This window comes from Bos javanicus, chromosome 5 (genome assembly GCF_032452875.1).
Source record: "Bos javanicus breed banteng chromosome 5, ARS-OSU_banteng_1.0, whole genome shotgun sequence".
Taxonomy (NCBI): domain Eukaryota; kingdom Metazoa; phylum Chordata; class Mammalia; order Artiodactyla; family Bovidae; genus Bos; species Bos javanicus.
Genome location: NC_083872.1, coordinates 88107884 through 88128155, shown reverse-complemented (window position 1 = coordinate 88128155; position 20272 = coordinate 88107884). Strand labels below are relative to the sequence as shown.

Sequence of the window (20272 nt, the reverse complement as noted above, 5' to 3'; positions counted from 1 at the left end):
TCCAAAGGACTCTCGAGAGTCTTCTCCAACACCACAGTTCAAAAGCATCAATTCTTCAGTGCTCAGCTTTCTTTATAGTCCAACTCTCACATCCATACATGACTACTGGAAAAACCATAGCCTTGACCAGATGGACCTTTGTTGGCAAAGTAATGTCTCCGCTTTTTAATATGTTGTCTAGGTTGGTCATAACTTTCCTTCCAAGGAGTAAGCATCTTTTAATTTCATAGCTGCAGTCACCATCTGCAGTTATTTTGGAGCCCCCCAAAATAAAGTCTGCCACTGTTTCCATTATTTCCCCATCTATTTGCCATGAAGTGATGGGACTGGATGCCATCTATTCATCTATTAAATCTATTCACCTGTTCACTGATATCTTGGTTGTTTCCAAGTTTTGGGAATTATGAATAAAAATGCTATAAATGAATAAAAATTCTATAAATATTCTTATGCAGGTTTTTTTGTGTGAATGTATGTTTTCAACTCATTTCAGTAAAGATCAAGGAGCATGATTACTGATTTTATGGTAAGACAACGTTTACCTTTGTAAGAACCTCCTCAACTCTCTTCCAAAGTGACTATACCATTATCATTGTCAGTATTAAGAGTTCCTGTTTCTCTATATCTTCAACACCATTTTTTGTATTTTGTATTTCAGCTATTTTAATAAATGTGTAGTCATATCACATTGTTGTATAAAGTTGCAATTTCCTAATGATCTGATGTTAAATGTTTTCATATGCTTGTTTGCTGTCTGTGTATGGAATTGGGGTTAGGTCACTGTTCTGATCCTTTGCCCATTTTTAAATTGGATTGTTTGTTTTCCATTAGTAAGTTTTAAAAGTTATTTGCATATTTTGGATACAAATCTTTTATTAGATATATGTTGTGCAAATATTTTCTCCCAGTCTGTGTCTTGGACTTGCATTCTCTTAAATACAGAGATGTTTTTCACAGAGCAGAAATTTTTAATTTTAATTAAGCCTGTAAGCAGATAGTATAGAGGGTCTCCAGAGAAAGAAAACCAGGCATGGCTTTCTGGACATAAGAGAAGCCATTTTTGGCCTAAGCCATTTTGTGATCTGAGCTTGGCTGCAACGCTTGCCTTGCACAGATCTCAGTAACTAATGATCTCAAGGGAACAAAGGAGTTTAGAAACAGAAGAAAAGCAATCAAGAAACAACAGTTAAGCTATAAAGTAGTCCTAGTTCTTTCTCAAGGTGTATCTGTATATCTATCTATATAATTTGACACAAATCTTTGAGCTATTCTACAGACGCTTAAGTCCCCTCACCCAGATGGAAGACCCAGACTGGTCACAACCTAAGGAAGGAAGACGCTGACCTTTTCTGACCCTCATGACTTCCATTAGCTAAAGCTTGGACTCTGCTGACCTTTGCCCCAGTAATATGCTGAATTATCCTCTATTCAGCTGGGAAACACTGGGCTGGAAGAAGCACAAGCTGGAATCAAGATTGCTGGGAGAAATATCAATAACCTCAGATATGCAGATGACACCACCCTTATGGCAGAAAGTGAAGAGGAACTAAAAAGCCTCTTGATGAAAGTGAAAGTGGAGAGTGAAAAAGTTGGCTTAAAGCTCAACATTCAGAAAATGAAGATCATGGCATCTGGTCCCATCACTTCATGGCAAATAGATGGGGAAACAGTGGAAACAGTGTCAGACTTTATTTTTGGGTGCTCCAAAATCCCTACAGATGGTGACTGCAGCCATGAAATTAAAAGATGCTTACTCCTTGGAAGGAAAGTTATGACTAACCTAGATAGCATATTCAAAAGCAGAGACATTACTTTGCCAACAAAGGTTCGTCTAGTCAAGGCTATGGTTTTTCCAGTAGTCATGTATGGATGTGAGAGTTGGACTGTGAAGAAAGCTGAGCGCCGAAGAGTTGATGCTTTTGAACTGTGGTGTTGGAGAAGACTCTTGAGAGTCCCTGGGACTACAAGAAGATCCAACCAGTCCATTCTGAAGATCAGCCGTGGGATTTCTTTGGAAGGAATGATGCTAAAGCTGAAACTCCAGTACTTTGGCCACCTCATGTGAAGAGTTGACTTATTGGAAAAGACTCTGATGCTGGGAGGGATTGAGGGCAGGAGGAGAAGGGGATAACAGAGGATGAGATGGCTGGAGGGCATCATTGACTCGATGGACGTGAATCTGAGTGAACTGCGGGAGTTGGTGATGGACAGGGAGGCCTGGTGTGCTGCGATTCATGGGGTCGCAAAGAGTAGAGAACTGAACTGATCCTCTATTCAAGTTCCTTCATAAATATGCATATTCCTCCCAATTTGCTTCATGAATATGCATGCTCCTTTAGCTTAAAACTTCGCCAATTTTGCTGTTCTAGGAGATGTTGCTTAGATGTTCCCTGGTATCTCTTCACTTGCTGCAAGTAATAAATATTACCTCGTCCAGATCTTTGCCTTGGTTATGTCTTTTGGCTCACATTCATGAAGTGGCAAACCCAATTTGGGTAACAATGGGATCAAAAAAATTTCCCATACAAATAGCCATTACTCCAGTACTATTTATCCATTCTTTCCTAATTTTTAATGCCACTTTCATTATATTCAAAGATCTCATAAATGTGTAGATCTTTTTCTGGAATCTTTATTTGTTCTCCTGGTTTGTTTGCCCACTCCTAAGTTCAAAAGCAGAGACATTACTTTGCCAACAAAGGTCTGTCTAGTCAAGGCTATGGTTTTTCCTGTGGTCATGTATGGATGTGAGAGTTGGACTGTGAAGAAGGCTGAGCACCGAAGAATTGATGCTTTTGAACTTTGGTGTTAGAGAAGACTCTTGAGAGTCCCTTGGACTGCAAGGAGATCCAACCAGTCCATTCTGAAGGAGATCAGCCCTGGGATTTCTTTGGAAGGAATGATGCTAAAGCTGAAACTCCAGCACTTTGGCCACCTCATGCGAAGAGTTGACTCATTAGAAAAGACTCTGATGCTGAGAGGGATTGGGGGCAGGAGGAGAAGGGGACAACAGAGGATGAGATGGCTGGATGGCATCACTGACTGGATGGACGTGAGTCTGAGTGAACTCCGGGAGTTGGTGATGGACAGGGAGGCCTGGTGTGCTGCGATTCATGGGGCCGCAAAGAGTTGGACACAACTGAGCCACTGAACTGAACTGAAAACCGTTATATAATAAATCTTGGTAGGATGCGTTCTCCCAACTTATTCTCCAATCTCCCTCTCCCACAAAGAATCATAGCAGCTTTTGTTTGACCTTAAGTTCTGGTGTGAATTTAATGTCACTTTAACAAGTTTTGTGAAAAACTCAGTTGAGATTTTAATTGTAATTGCACTATATTTATTGATTAGTTCAGTGAAAACTGAGGTCTTTATAATAACTATGTTTTCTTATTCATGGATGTGGTTCATTTCTCCATTAGTATAATTTCACCCATAAAGTATTACACATATTTTGTTAGTTTTATTCTTAGGCACCTAATAGTTTTTTTTTTGGGGGGGGGGTCTAATTATTAACAGATATTTCTTTAAAATTACAAACTTGTGTAATTCCAGAAATAATTTTTAAAATCATTTCACAATTCAGAATAGTTTCAAAATTCTTAAAATTCCAACTGTTTAATACAAGTACAAATTATACAAAAATAAAATAGATTCTACCTGAAATGTGAAATTATTAGTATATTATTTCCACACAAACAAGAAGAACATGTAATTTAGCATTTCTTGCAGTATACGATTTAAAAGACTAAGTTTGGAATATGCTGAATCAACTTTCTTGCTGTCTATAAAACTCTCTTTTCCTTGTTTTCAGTTTATGAAGTTTGGCACGCGCACAGGCCCCCTCCACCCCCGCCCCCGCCGGCCTCCCCTTATTGAAAGTAAGCTATTTTGTGATTTACAAAGGTAAGTAGGTTCTGAACAATCGGAATGTAAACTGATGTTAATCAGATAATTAAACATTTTGACTGTTAAGCTGAATTGTTAGTGATGTAATTCACCACTAACAAGTATATTCACCATTTACCAAGTGTTGCAGAGAAGACAGATTAAGAGGTCAAATCTAAAACCAATTTCCTCACATTATAAGGAAAATTAGGAAGTCCCAGTAAATTACTTGTGGATTACCCAGTTTCCAGTATTCTCTTAGCAGTGGTATTAGCTGATACAAGACCAAAAGCCCACCTAGCATCTCCATTGCTGAGCCTCAGAATTACTTCCCTTCCATCTTCATAGACTATAACCTGTTCCTCCTGACTCTAAATAATTCTCAGTACGGTCAAATAACCGACCTTTAAAAATACATCTTGAAGTGCAGTCTCCGTTTTACCCAATTATCTTAACTGTCCCAGTATACCATGAGCTCAGTATACTGCTGATGGTAATTTAGTTGTCAACCCAACTATGTGGACCTCAGTACACAGCAGTTCCGTGATCAAGGCGACCCAGTTAATTTAGATTGCCCAGACTCAGGCCAAACTCAGAGGCTGACCCTGGGGTTATTTCAGGACGCGTCCCTGGCATTCCAGAAAAAGTCAGCCCTACCTCAAACCCAGATCCCAAGACCCACCCCTTCCTCCAAAAAGGTGAGCTAAAGCTTCAGTGCCTTTCGTTCGGGGCTTGGCAGGGCTCAACCTCATTCCAGAAGGCGAGCCCCGCGTGTTTCCGACTAACACCACGCCAGGAAGAGTCTGATAAAGGCCGAGAAACCGAGCTCTGGGAACCAGGCCCATTGTGCCCCGGAGCTAGACACGCGGCCTTGAGCCTGACGCAGCCGAGGCCCCGCCCCACGCGTGACGCCAGCGTCAGGCCAGTCCCGGCATGCTCCGCGCCCGCCGGCGGCCGAGCGCAGACGAGAGGAATTTTTTTCCCGTGAGCATTCCCCGCTCAGTTCAGCCGCTGTCCAGACCCAGGTCGGCGAGAGTGCCGCCTCCACCGGTTCTCCTACCGCTCGGCCGTCAGTCTGAACGCCCCCAGCCCTCCCGCGAGGGCGCCCCGGGACGGAAGGATCCAGCAGCCTGTCGGCGCCCGCCGTTCTCGTGGTCGCCGTCGCCGTCGTCGTTGTGGTAGTCTCTGCCGTCGCCTGGGCCATGGCCAATTATATCCACGTCCCGCCCGGCTCCCCGGAGGTCCCCAAGCTGGACGTCACGGTGCAAGATCAGGAGGAGCAGCGCTGCCGGGAGGGGGCCTTGAGCCTCCTGCAACACCTGCGGCCGCACTGGGACCCTCAGGAGGTGACCCTGCAGGTAACGCCCACACCTTAGCCCCGGGTCTCTCCCGACCTTGACGCGGCCCAGGGGGAAGGGAGTGGGGGGTTTTCACCTCACCATCCTTTATGGTCCCCGGGGCCCCAGGAGGATCTCCGGGAACGTCTTTTTGCTCCGTTCTTTGGGAAGTGACCCTGTGTTTCCTCCGTCACACCTAGGAAGGTCACTCCCCCTTCTTTCATCTTTGCTTACTAAGGTTGTCCTGAGGGCAGATTTCCTTTTTCCCGAAGCGGCTACGTTAGTGACGCACCCCTTCCACCTCAGGAAGGTTCTTGTTGTTACTTGCCCCTCCTCCCCCTCCCCTTTCCTAGAAGACTGCGGAATGAACCCTTTCCACTCCCCTTGCAAGGGGTCCTCGCCCGTCGGCCTAAGCCACTGTCGCCTTTCCTTTCACGAATAATGCAGTAATTAATTTTCTCTGATCTTTTCCTTTCCCTTTCCAACCCTCCCCCCGTCGGTGTAACCCACTGATGCTCACCCTGCGTTTTATCTTCTCAAATCCTGGGATTGGCGACAGCCCTGTATCCCAAAGTAATGACCATGGTCATCATGCATTATCAGATTGGGTTCTTAGGTGGCCCTGCACACGTTATTTTATTTGTATCAGTATTTCTGTAAAGGTTTTAATCATGTGAGTGAAACTAACAATATCTGGTGTTAGAACGATAGGTGGCTTGTGAATATTTCTTTTTCCGGAGCCACTGTATTCATAGACAGAAACTGGGAGAAAAAGTCCTGGAGAACCTATGCGTTTTTGAATAGCTTATTTTCAATAAGTTATGATGCAGCATACAGGAAATGTATTTTGAGCACTTATTTCTTTTTAACTTTTGCAGTTTTAGGTACTATATATGAAAATGAACCTCCTTTTCCGTTGCAAACACAGAGTAATTTTAAAGGCTGGCGTATTTGAGGTTTGTTTCAAATCTGAGCAATAATGTAAGAGCCAGATCATCTGCCTTATTTTGTTGACTGTTTCAGCAAAGTTAACTGACTCAACAGTATCTCAGGTGCTTTGCTAAAGTAGTCACCTATATAAAAATGAATAAAACATGAATAGTGCCCTAAGGCCCAGAACAGTCCTTGACACTTGAGTTTCATAAATGTTGGCTTCAATTCTTACTGTCTGGAAGAGTTTTGAGCAGATTAAAAGGACCCATATGTTTTGGAAAAAAGTTATGAGACAAAAATTTTGAAAATTTAAGGGAGTGTTTGTTAGCCAGATATGTAGGACATTGTGAATCAAAAGTGATTTTCATGTGTAATTTAAAAAAAAAATAGTAGAGTTGGACCATAAAGAAGGATGAGCACGGGAGAATTGATGCTTTTGAATTGCGGTGTTGGAGAAGACTCCTGAGAGTCCCTTGGACTGAAAGGAGATCAAACCAGTCAATCCTCGAAGGAAATCAGTCCTGAAGGAAGGACTTATGCTGAAGTTCCAATACTTAGGCCACCTGATTTGAAAAACTGACTCATTGGAAAAGACCCTGATGCTGGGAAAGATTGATGGCAAAAGGAGAAGGAGGGAGTGGGACACAGAGGATGAGACGGTTAGATAGCATTGCCGACTCAAGGGACATGAATTTAAGCAAACTGGGAGATAGTGAAGAACAGGGAAGCCTGGCGTGCCGCAGTCCATGGGGTTGCAGAGTCCAACACAACTTAGTGACTGAACAATAACAGCGTATTTTCTTTAAGGAAAATTAGTTTAATTGAAACTTCCAAGTTGAAACTCTACACTTCTTTAGTTTATTATTTATTAACTTATTCTGGTTTTTTACATTTATTTAAATAAGTTATGTTCTGGCCATCAGTTATTAAATAAACATATTAATTAAAGACATTGCCGTTTTCTGGTAAACCCTGGTTCTGACAAGATGTATTACTTTTTAAGCAGAGACTTAAGAGTTTGAAGCTTTGATGACTGGAATTTTAGAGGTACATTAGGTGTTTTTTTAAATCGTTTAATCCCTCAGACAACCATTTTAGATGGGTACTATCATTTTTTTAGATATAACTCAGTGAAGTAAAGCCAGGATATAGGTTGAAAAAAAAGATAAAATGTGTTAACATTCAGACTGTTTCTGGTTGTTGAAAGTACTTGAGATTGAGCCTTACCTGAAACCCGAGTACCAGCTTTTGACTTTAAGACCTTTGTACTCATTATCCAAACTTCCAGTGTGCTTATTTGTAAATGAAGGTAAATACTACCATTTGTTTTGCTCTTATGATGATTGTTATTTAGAAATCTAATCCCTCCATGTGCAAGCAAAGCTTTTGATCCAGAAGCTGGGACAACTGCTAAGCTGAGTTGATGGTTATTCATCTCTTAATTTAGTAGATCTGACTCCCACATTCTAGGTCATTATAAACTCTGCTTTTATGATGCTTCAGAATTTCTTTAGTAAATATGGACAGGAATATTTTCTTTTGAGATTTGCTTTTATCTCCTTTGAAGTATAAAGATAAAAGTCATACCTCACATGTAGTCAAAAGACTAAAACAAGTATCAGTAATAATGGCACATATTTTTAAAAGATTTTTTCTCAAATTCTTTTGTGATATAAAATATTATTTAAACATACCTTAGAGTGGGCGACTTCACTTTCACTTTTCACTTAGGTGCATTGGAGAAGGAAATGGCAGCCCATTCCAGTGTTCTTGCCTGGAGAATCCCAGGGACGGGGGAGCCTGGTAGGCTACCGTCTATGGGGTCACACAGAGTCGGACACGACTGAAGTGACTTAGCATAGCATAGCATAGAAGCTTAATCTAATAATACTTATTTACCTGGCACTTACTCTTGCCAGCTGAACTTTGAGAGCACATTACAAAATCCAGAAGCAAACAAAAAAAGATGTTAGTACATTCAAAATGATAGAGGGTCCCGTCTTTGCTCACAACTTATGGACATATGGGATAATATATCTTATTTTAGATAGAGCTTTAAAAAGTTGAGTTATTTTTTCCCTATCTCTGCCAAATTAAAAGACTACAATATAAAGTAGTGGTGAGCTTTGTGGAGTGTAGTATGTTAGAATAGGGAGAGTAGGTCTAAAATAATACATCAGAGTGTTTTTTATTTAATATTTTACTGTTTATAAAGAAAGCACTTTGGCATACACTCTCCCAACAATCCTGTGAGATAGATGTAAACTGTTAATATGTATTTTATAGTTAAATGATACTGAACTTGAAGTTAGTAATGGCAGATCTGGGATGAGAACTCATAAATTATTGCTCTTTGATAAAAGTTTATGTTTGTTCAGTTCAGTTGCTCAGTCGGGTCCAACTCCTTGTGACCCCGTGGACTGCAGTTTGTATATTATGATTAAGACAGGGAAGCCATTTCTCTGCAAAGTTCATAGAAAGATTTTGTCTTAAGTTCCTTACAAATATAATTTCATTACTTTTTCCACATGTGACAATATTTTGGAAAAGGGATTCACTTCTGCTTTCTTTTAAAATCATTACTATCTAATAGGAAAGTATTTGAGTGGGAGATAACACCTAAGAGTATTTTAACTATGACAAAGAGAGATGGGATGTTTAATAGGCTCCTGTGAAGGATGTGTAATGTTTGATAGGCTCCCGTGTGTTTTGATAATGTGTGACCACAAAGTCAGGGGTCTAATGTGCTAGTTCACTTTCAGGTTTTAATAGCTATATGTCTTGGACTGAGCAACCATTTCATCACTTTTTGAGGCCTCAGCATAGTGTAGTAGAAAGAGGATGGTTTCAAATACTGATGTCAGCCATTTGTCACCTTTGGCAAGTTTAAAAATCTCTATAAAAAGAAATTACTATCTACCTTGGAAAATAGTAGCATAGTCCAAAACAGAATTTAACTACTATCAGTTCAGTTCAGTCACTCAGTCATGTTGCACCCCATGGACTGAAGCTTGCCAGGCCTTCCTGTCCATCACCAACTCCCAGAGTTTACTCAGACTCATGTCTCTTGAGTCGGTGATACCTCCAACCATCTCATCCTCTGTCGTCCCCTTCTCCTCCCGCCTTCAATCTTTCCCAGCATCAGGGTCTTTTCCAATAAATCAGTTCTTCTCATCAGGTGGCCAAAGTTTTGGAATTTCAGCTTCAGCATCAGTGCTTCCAATGAATATTCAGGACTGATTTCCTTTAGGATGGACTTGTTGGATCTCCTTGCAGTCCAAGAGACTCTCAAGAGTCTTCTCCAACACCACAGTTCAAAAGCATCACTTCTTCAGTGCTCAGCTTTCTTTATAGTTCAACTCTCACATCCATAGATGACTGCTGGAAAAACCATAGCTTTGACTAGATGGACCCTTGTTGGCAAAGTAACGTCTGCTTTTTAATATGTTGTCTAGGTTGGTCATAACTTTCTTTCAAGGAACAAGTGTCTTTTAATTTCATGGCTGCAATCACCATCTGCAGTGATTTTGGAGCCCCTCAAAATAAAGTCTGTCACTGTTTCCATTGTTTCCCCATCTATTTGCCATGAAGTGATGGGACCAGATGCCTTGATCTTAGTTTTCTAATGTTTAGTTTTAAGCCAACTTTTTCACTCTCCTCTTACACTACTACAAATAGTAATTTTAATACTATTCTTTTACTACTTTACTACTAAGAGTAGAGTATCAGGAGAATTAAATGAAATAGGTAAAAATTATGCACAGTATGTTTAATTACTTCACCCTGCTCCCCATCCCTGGCTCACCACCCCCCCCCCCCCGCCTTTGTAAGTAGAAAGTTGTTCTAAAAGAATTGTAAGCTCCTAAAATTTTGACATGTATTTTTTTGTACTGGCATAATGCTAATTTTCAGCAGCATTTCTTGTAGCAGAAGGTAGGCATGGGAGAATGGAGAAGGAAAGGCTTCACAGAAAGGCTTCAAGGGGTACCTTGAATTGAATTTGGAAGGAAAGATAGGAGATGGAATGGGGAAGTATTTCTGGGCAAAGAAAAACCACTTGCGTAAACTATGAGTGTTTCATGGAGTATGAGTGTGGTGTACAAAGTGATTTCCAAATAAGGGAGAGGTTAAATATGAAGTATTTATGCTTCATTAGGAGGTGGTATTTTATTATCTAGGACATAATGGGAAGTTGGTGAATGTTTTTAAGGAGGTATGTTACATATTTTTTAGAGAAATGGCAGATTACTATTTAGGCAGCATCCATTGAAGAAAATGTTTTGAATTGGGAAGTGAGTGATTACTTATAACGGAGAAGGCAATGGAACCCAACTCCAGTACTTTTGCCTGGAAAATCCCATGGACGGAGGAGCCTGGTAGGCTGCAGTCCATGGGGTCGCTAGAGTCTGACACGACTGATCGATTTCACTTTCACTTTTCACTTTCATGCATTGGAGAAGGAAATGGCAACCCACTCCAGTGTTCTTGCCTGGAAAGTCCCATGGACGGAGGAGCCTGGTAGGCTGCAGTCCGTGGGGTCGCTAGAGTCCGACACGACTGATCGATTTCACTTTCACTTTTCACTTTCATGCATTGGAGAAGGAAATGGCAACCCACTCCAGTGTTCTTGCCTGGAGAATCCCAGGGACAGGGGAGCCTGGTGGGCTGCCGTCTCTGGGGTCGCACAGAGTTGGACACGGCTGAAGCGACTTAGCAGCAGCAGCAGATCACTTAAAAAGGACATTATTTTTGAAACTCTTGGTTGCTGCTTACTAAGAGGATGCTAAATTAGTATAGTGGATTGAAACCACTACAGTTTAAAAAGATGAGTTAAGATGTGATAGGATAGATCAGAGAGCATTGCAAGTAATATGGTTGAATATTTCTTGTGAAGCTTTCTTTAGTTTTACATAAAACTATATATGTGTTGAATTAAACCATAAATACGTTTTTTTCCCCAGTGTATTGTGTTAAAAAATGTTTGTGAAAGACAACTGAGGAGAGACTGTTATGTTAGTATAGATAAGCGGTGCTGGGATCCAAATTAGGACAGTGGCCTTGAAGCTGGAAATAAGGGATAGATTTGACATTTCAGAAAATAAATGTGCAGGACTTGTTAATTGCTTGCAGGTCTGGGAGGAAGTGGGAAGCTTAAGGGCTTTGTTTTGTTTCTTGTTTCTTTTTGTGGCTGACAAAGATAGGGCAGTAATGAAAGGCCTTTATGTAAGGAATCAAGTTGTATTTTTCAGGATTCTGTCATTGTTTTTTATCTTTTGGCCTTGCCACGTGACAGGTGGGATCTTAGTTCCTTGGCCAGGGATTGAACCTGAACCCTCTGCAGTGGAAGCACAGAATCTTACTTGGGACTACCAGGGAAGTCCCCCGAATTTCTTCTTAGAAGTTCTTTTACTCTGATACATCTTATGGGCTATAGATAAATTTTGTCACCCTTTTAAAAATTGTGAGATACAACAAGCTTACAGAAAAAAATGAAACATAAATTGTTGTAGAACAAATACCTTTGTAGCCCTAGCTCAGGGAAAGAGAGAAAATATTAACCAGTAACCCAGAATATCTCCCACTTCCCTTTCTGCTCCTACCTTTTCCCTCTCTCTAGTGGTAATCACAGTAACAGTTTAAAAAAAAAGTTAACAGAACAATATTTTTGAATTGAATTAGTCATTTTTTCTAGTACTCTGAGAAAATATACTGTATGTGTAAATTTTTTAAATAAAGAACTATATAATCATGAAGTAATTTAGTTTTACTGAAAAGATGTAACACAATATTAAAACTTTGAGTAGCAAAAAAACCCCACTTCCTGTCCATATTTTATTAAACAATCAACTGTTCTATTTTGTTTATTACAGTCTACTTCTCCCTTAAATATTTTACATAGTTGTTTTATTGAATCTTATGTACACTTCTGTATTCCTGTTCTTCACATCAGTTCAGTTCAGTTGCTCGATCGTGTCCGACTCTTTGTGACCCCATGGACTGCAGGCTTCCCCGTCCATCACCACCTCCTGGAGCTTGCTCAAACTCATGTCCGTTGTAAATATTTTCATGTTTTTATGGTATTGACCACAATTTTTGATAGCTAGAAACATAATATTTGATCATGTTAAAGATCATGTGACTTAATTACTTTTAAAGTGAGGTTTTAAAAAGAATTCTAAAGAGTATAAAGAGGAATATTAGAAAGGCTCAGCAGATAAAGAATCTGCCTGCGTTGCAGGAGACACAGGAGACAGCTTGATCTCTTGGTTGGGAAGATCCCCTGAAGGAGGAAATAACAACCCGCTGCAGTATTCTTGCCTGGAGAATTCCATGGACGGAGGAGCCTGGCGAACCACAGTCCATAGGGTTGCAAAGAGCTGGACATGACTTGAGCGACTACACACACACATAGGCATGTCACATTCATAAAAGAACACTATCTAACCCTGTTGATTTTGTTTAATAGATACATATGGTTCATGCTCTTAATAAAATATTTAAAACATAAATAAGACTATAAAATGGAAAGTAAAAAAAAAAAACAACACCTAAATCCCTCAATACCAAGTCCTTCTCCTCAAAGGTAATTTTTTGAAGTTTTTTTTGACTTATAAAAAATTGTCAGATTATTTACCAGCATAAATAATTTATGTATGGGTTTACCAGCATACATTATCTACTTACATTTATAAATATAGTAAATATAATTAAATTATTCTATATTGTGCTTTTAAAATAATATATCTTCGATATCTCCATATCAGTGTATGTAATCTTTTTTTAAATTTTGTTTTTATTTTTTAGATATTAAAATCAGTATTGCAGTGAACTACTTTTATGCATATATTTTGGGTAACTTCTTTTAAGTATATCCATAGAGTAAATTCTTAGTGAAATTAAATTTAAAGGAAAAAATATACAAACACATATACATGTGTGTGTGTGTGTATATATATATATATATATATATAAATGGTCTACTTCAAGGAACTGGCTCACACAGTTGTAGAGGTTGGTAAATCTGAAATTTGTATGGCATTGTCTGGTAAGCTGGAAACTCTTAAGACAGGAATTGATGCTGTAGCCTTAAGGCAGAGTATCTTCAGGAAAACCTAAGTTTTGCTTTAGTAGCTCTTCACCTGGTCGAATGAGGCTCACTTAAGGGGATTAATCTTTTACCTGAAGTTATCTGGTTAATAAGTCTGCGAAATACCTACAGAGCTGCATCTAAATTAATGTTTGATTGAATAATTGGGCCTTATAGCCAGTCCAAGTTGACATAAAACTGTCATGCTATTTCTCACTTTATGTAATTTTTTATTCCTCAAAACAGTATTGTAAAGTATCTTTCTGTATACCTTCTCCAATCTCTGATATTAAAAAATTTTTTGCCAGTTAGATACATGAAAATGGTATTTTGTTTTCTTTTTACATTGCTTTTCATTCTGTCATTTTGGAAGGTGGTGGAATCACAATGGTTTCTTCCACAAAACAATTAACTGACACAAATTAATTCCATCTTTCTAAATTCCTGGTCTTGTCTAGTAGTCATTGTCTTAAAGAATAATTGAAACTTGTCTTTCCCATTATCTTGGCCTGTGGAAGCTTATTCATTTGACTTTAGTAGTTAATTGGTCATTTTAAACCATAAATAAATGTCAAAACTCTGCTTGGTTTCTTAATCATCTTAGGGACTAAAGAAATTTCGTGGTAGCTAAGATATAGAGTTTGTCATTGCAGGATAGTGTCATGTACTGAAAGGAGGCATTGGATTATGTTTTGGGGGTCTCAAGAAGGTCTTCAGGTTCACTGATAGTCACTTTAACTTCTAAGGTGTCATTAAACTATAATTTCTTTTCACCAACCAGAGTTTCTGTGTTACTTCAAATGGCAACCTGTACAGGTTTGGGCAGTGCAGCACACAGAGTCTAGGGCTAATCTGTAACATAGATCTTGTCATAATTATTAACTTTTATGATCTCATTATGAATCATTTTGCTGTCTTGTGTTGAAATTTAAATATGTAGTTATCTGCATACTTGATAAGAGCTTATTTTGTGTCAGAAACTGTTGTATGTGCTTCTGTATATGTTAAGTCATTAATTCTCATGAGTGAAAGTCGTTCGGTCGTGTCCAGCTCTTTGCGACCCCATGGACTATACAGTCCACAGAATTCTCCAGGCTAGAATACTGGAGTGGGTAGCATTTTCCTTCTCCAGGGGATCGTCCCAACCCAGGGATTGAACCCGTATTGCAGGCGGATTCTTTATCAGCTGAGCCACAAGGGAAGCTATTAATTCTCATAAAAACATATTAAGTGAAAAAATAAAAACTAAAACTATAAAGTAGATTCTAATTGCTTATATTAAACATGAGATGAATAAAGCACATACAAGTTAAGTGGCTTGCCTAAGAATAGACTAACACACCTAGAATTTACAGTCAGGTGGAGCAGTCTTGCTCTGAGCTCATTCTCTGAACTAGTACTATCTTACATACTTGACAAACAGTGTAGGATAAGCCCTGTGAAAAGGAGCTCCATGAGATTTCTATTGTTTTTGTACCCCCTCCAATGAGGTGGAATTTTACATTTCTAGTGTATATCTGATATAATACTCATACCTAGCATATACCTAGTATATTTTTGTCTGTTTTGGAAAGCTGAAGTACCTTGAATTAATTATTGATTTATGCATGAGGTAGGAACCATCCAAGAGCGAAAAAGCATTATCCATACATCTTTAAATTCAGAAATCTCCATCAAGAGGTCATTTGAATAGCTGAACAAATTGGATTTATTACTCCTTGCAGTTGCGGAAGACTTATTCCATGAGTAATGGTGGGTATTAGAAAGGACTTAGTATAAAAATTTAGGAGAGGGTTCAGGGAAGCTTCCCTGATAGCTCAGTTGGTAAAGAATCCACCTGCAAATCAGGAGACCCTTGTTGATTCCTGGGTCAGGAAGATCCCCTGGAGAAGGGATAGGCTACCCACTCCAGTATTCTTGGGCTTTCCTTGTGGCTCAGCTGGTAAAGAATCCACCTGCAACCTAGGAGACCTGGGTTCAATCCCTGGGTTGGGAAGATCCCCTGGAGAAGGGAAAGGCTACCCACTCCAGTATTCTGGCCTGGAGAATTCCATGGACTGTATAGTCCATGGGATCACAAAGAGTCAGACATGAGGCTTTCCTGTGGATTGGGTGCTGTCAGAAAGGAAGTGGAGCAAGTCTGTGACTGTGGGTAACTTAAGTTACCTAGAGGACTGGAGGAATGAAGCAGGGACAGAGCTGTGACTTGAAAAGGAACAGCAGTTCCTCATATTAGCCAGAGCAGGGGGATGTTTGGTGATTTTTGTGGTTTGGAAAAAATTCATGGGGTTTTATCTGTGTTCACACATGATTACGGAGTGGCTTTGTTTTTGTCTTGATGTGTTATGGACACAGAGTGGTCTCATCTGATATTGATGTTCTGTGAAATTACTTACGTTCAACTGAATCTCCAGGCCTTGCTGTATGTACTGGGTCTGTTCCTAGCTATTGGGCTCCTTTTGTTTTTCTCACTAATTTAATTTTTTCGCATTTAAACTGGATTGATTGTGGAAGAAAAAAAAAAGAAAACATGCATAAGCCAAAAGAAAAAAGTTTAAAACAGGGAAACAGGAGACAGGATTTAAACTACCTAATATTTCTGTTGGATATTTTTGTAGACATTTCTATCCTTATTTATACATAAATATAAATTAAGTGATACTTTACATAAAATATTCTTATGAAGTGAAATAAAAGTCGCTTAGTCGTGTCTGACTCTTTGTGACCTCGTGGACTATACAGTTCATGAAATTCTCTAGGCCAGAATATTGGAGTGGGTAGCCGTTCCCTTCTCCAGGAAAACTTCCCAACCCAGCGATTGAACCCAGGTCTCCCACATTGCAGGTGGATTCCTTACCAGCTGAGCCAATCAGGGAAGCAAAATACTCTTATAAATGAAGTAATATTTTTTTGCCCCAGAAATTTATTGTGACTATCATTTTATTGTAAATTTTTAGCTATTTTGTATAGTAGAGTATGTTAGGGTTAGTGTCATTGGAGTTGTGACTCAATGTCATCCTTATAAATGTGTGTATATTATTCAATAATCTTATCCAGTAATGTTATCCACTTCTAGCCCTTTTAAGTGCATACATCTTAAATGTGTGTTTCTGTGTGTACACATAAATATACAATATAGCATGCACAATTAAAGAAATTTATTACAGGCAAGAGTGAAAGAATAACTTTGTTATAAGTTATGTCAATAAGACAAGCTAGTATTTAAAGTGAAAGTGAAGTCGCTCAGTCGTGTCCGACTCTTTGCGACCCCGTGGACTGTAGCCCACCAGGCTCCTCCGTCCATGGGCTTCTCCAGGCGTGAGTACTGGAGTGGGGTGCCATTTCCTTCTCCAGGGGATCTTCCTGACTCAGGGATTGAACCCAGGTCTCCCGCGTTGCAGGCAGAAGCTTTAACCGGTGAGCCACCAGGGAAGCCAGTATTTAAGTCCTTACTAAATATTTGTTGAGGGGATGTAGAAAACATAGATTTTACTCCTTTGAGAAGTGTGGAGTGTCATTCATCATAAGCATTTCAGAACATTAATTTCTCAAACTTTATTTCAATAATTGAAATATTTTATTTCTACATGACATTTGGAGGAGTTACAGAGTAATATGTGTGAGTTGATATTTTAATAAGAACAAACTTGCAGCATAGTTTTTAAGAAAATGATGATTGGAATTTAGTATAAGGGCATATGCTTCTTGTCATTGTCTCCCTACCTACCAGCTTTTTGAAATCTAGGTGGAAAGCAGAGTTTGTATGTCTCTGCATACCCCCAAAACATAGATATTCAAAATAAATCTTTTCACATTAGCTCATTAAATTTACCTACATTAGGTAAATAAGGATAAGTAAACACTTCTTTTAAATTTCACCTGAAGATCTAAAGCCTTTTCAGGTATCATTTATCATTACAACAGTCTTATCAAAATAAAAATGATTACCCTCTTTCTCAGGCATTAGTTAAATGTGTATACATTTAAAACTTATCCTTTGTTCATTATTCTTGTTCTTTCCCATTTGTCTTGGGAAAAATGTCCTTAACACTTGCTTTCACTTTTATCCCTTTATTCTACCCAAGAGCCTCCAAAAGCTCTGAGTTATAATTGGGTAAATAGAAAGTTTTAATGTCAATTTTAGGAGAAGGGGATGACAGAGGGTGAGATGGTTGGATGGCATCACTGACTCGATGGACATAAGTTTGAGTAAACTCTGGGAGTTGGTGATGGACAGGGAGGCCTGGCGTGCTGCAGTCCATGGGGTTGCAAAGAGTCGGACACGACTGAGCAACTGAACTGAACTGAGTGTCAAATTAATGTAGAGGAAGACAAAAGTTGCAGTTTTTGAATAGACTTAGAGAACTAATATTGCTAATCATCTGTTTGCTTTTTCATATAATATTATATGCAAATCTGAAAAAGGACCTTAAAACTCCTGAGGGGACTTCCCTGGTGGGCTGTTGGTTAAGACTCTGCCCTTCCACTGCAGGGGACATGGGTTCAGTCCCTGGTTGGGGAACTAAGATCCCTCATGCCTCAGGGTGCAGCAAAAAAAATCTTGAAAAGTCCTCAAACTCCCTTTTAGAAAATATCTGTGAAATCTCTAGTTACTTCCCTATCTTCATCTAATTAAGATTGTGCTGCTGCTGCTTATTTAGCTGTAGCATTCAAGTTTAAATTATTATAACCTGAATACTTAGAAGAATTTCTAGTGTATATTATGTTAAGTAATCTTTGAAAATAACATTTAAAATTAAGTTTTTTTATAAATTGGAGATTTACCATAATAAAAATTATGGTACATTATGTTTGTAGTTTTAAACTTGTGAACATTATTAAAGATTTTTTTATAACATATATTATGCTAGGAAGAAAGCCACTTTCCCTATCTTCAGAGATTTTCCAATCTGTTAGACATAGGCGAGAGAAAGAATGTGTGTGTTGTACTACACAACATATTAAATAGCAGCATTCCATTTTGTTTACATCTGGAATTAAAGTTATAGACATGTTAGGCAATGGCACCCCACTCCAGTATTCTTGCCTGGAAAATCCCATGGACGGAGGAGCCTGGTAGGCTTCAGACCATGGGGTCGTGAAGAGTCCGACACGACTGAGCGACTTCACTTTCACTTTTCCCTTTCATGCATTGGAGAAGGAAATGGCAACCCACTCCAGTGTTCTTGCCTGGAGAATCCCAGGGACGGGGAAGCCTGGTGGGCTGCCATCCATTGGGTTGCACAGAGTCGGACGCGACTGAATAGCAGCAGCAGCAACAGGCAAAATTATATTCAAAAATTAAGTAGATTTTTTTTCAGTTAGTGTTTAATGTTTTTCAAGTTATCTCCTAATTCTTCCTTAAAAGTGAATAATTGTTTTTCCTTTTTTTTTCTTTTTTTTGGGGGCAGCTTTTCACTGATGGAATCACAAATAAACTTATTGGCTGTTATGTGGGTAATACAATGGAGGATGTCGTCCTGGTGCGAATTTATGGCAATAAGACTGAGTTGTTAGTCGACCGTGATGAGGAAGTGAAGAGTTTCCGAGTGTTGCAGGCTCATGGCTGCGCACCACAGCTCTACTGTACCTTCAATAATGGACTGTGCTATGAATTTATACAGGGAGAAGCGTTGGATCCAAAGCATGTCTGCAACCCTGCCATTTTCAGGTACATTTCTTTTCCTAAGTAATTTATCCTTTTGAAAAGTTAAGTGCACTAAGGAAATGTTTTTTGAAACTGCCTTTTCTTTCTTTAAGCAACTATTTAGTAAATTTAGAAACTTTCTCTTGTTTGGGTTTTGTTTTTGCTAAAGAAAAAGCATTCCTTTTTATCTGAATTCTCATAGTTTACTCTGCAAAAGAAATATAAGTGATAGGTTTTAGATTAGCTTGCTATAGAAGGTCAAGGTTTCTCCTTAATTTTTTAAAATAGTGCTTGAATCAAAGCATTACACATTTCTTATTAAGTTTTGTCACTCAGTTGCTCATAGTTTCAGAGTTATTGCTCACTAAGATCCTTTTAATACTGTTAACACTTCTTTGTTACTCTTTAAACTTCTATTATTTAATTCAATATATTGTGTTTTTATAAGGAAATGCTCTAAAAATTTTCTAAAATTGATAAAATTTTCTTTTCTGCTCTTGAAAACTGTAATAAGTGGGCTTGATTTGAAAACCGCAAGTTCGTTTATAGTTTAGATCTAAACTTCTCAGTTTGGTCCTAAGACTCTTTTAAAACTTTTAAAGTTTACTGAGGACCTAAAGAGCTTTTGTTATTGTGAATTATATTTATCAGTATTTACTATGTTAGACCATTCAGGTATGACCTAAATCAAATCCCTTAGGACTATACAGTGGAAGTGAGAAACAGATTTAAGGGACTAGATCTGATAGATAGAGTGCCTGATGAACTATGGATGGAGGTTCGTGACAAGGTACAGGAGACAGGAATCAAGACCATCCCCAAGAAAAACAAATGCAGAAAAGCAAAATGGCTGTCTGGGGAGGCCTTACAAATAGCTGTGACAAGAAGGCAAGCGAAAAGCAAAGGAGAAAGTGAAAGATAAAAGCATCTGGATGCAGTGTTCCAAAGAATAGCGAGGAGAGATAAGAAAGCCTTCCTCAGTGATCAGTGCAAAGAAATAGAGGAAAACAACAGAATGGGAAAGATTAGAGATCTCTTCAAGAAAATTAGACATACCAAGGGAACATTTCATGCAGAGATGGGCTCAATAAAGGACAGAAATGGTATGGACCTAACAGAAGCAGAAGATATTAAGAAGAGGTGGCAAGAATACACAGAAGAACTGTACAACAAAGATCTTCACGACCCAGATAATCCCAATGGTGTGATCACTCACACTCACATAGAGCCAGACATCCTGGAATGTGAAGTCAAGTGGGCCTTAGGAAGCATCACTATGAACAAAGCTAGTGGAGGTGATGGAATTCCAGTTGAGCTATTTCAAATCCTGAAAGATGATGCTGTGAAAGTGCTGCCCTCAATATGCCAGCAAATTTGGAA

At 39.0% G+C, this 20272-nt stretch overlaps 1 protein-coding gene across 1 annotated transcript in view; it reads left to right on the top strand.

Moving 5' to 3' along the window:
- The first annotated feature begins 4831 nt into the window (after positions 1-4831).
- ETNK1 (ethanolamine kinase 1) overlaps positions 4832-20272 on the top strand; it is a 54881-nt gene continuing 39440 nt past the window's right edge. The window contains exons 1-2 of the mRNA XM_061417640.1: positions 4832-5246; positions 18657-18916. Of these exons, the coding sequence (XP_061273624.1) occupies positions 5091-5246; positions 18657-18916 (416 nt within the window). The 5' untranslated portion in view covers positions 4832-5090. The remainder of the gene's footprint in view (positions 5247-18656; positions 18917-20272) is intronic.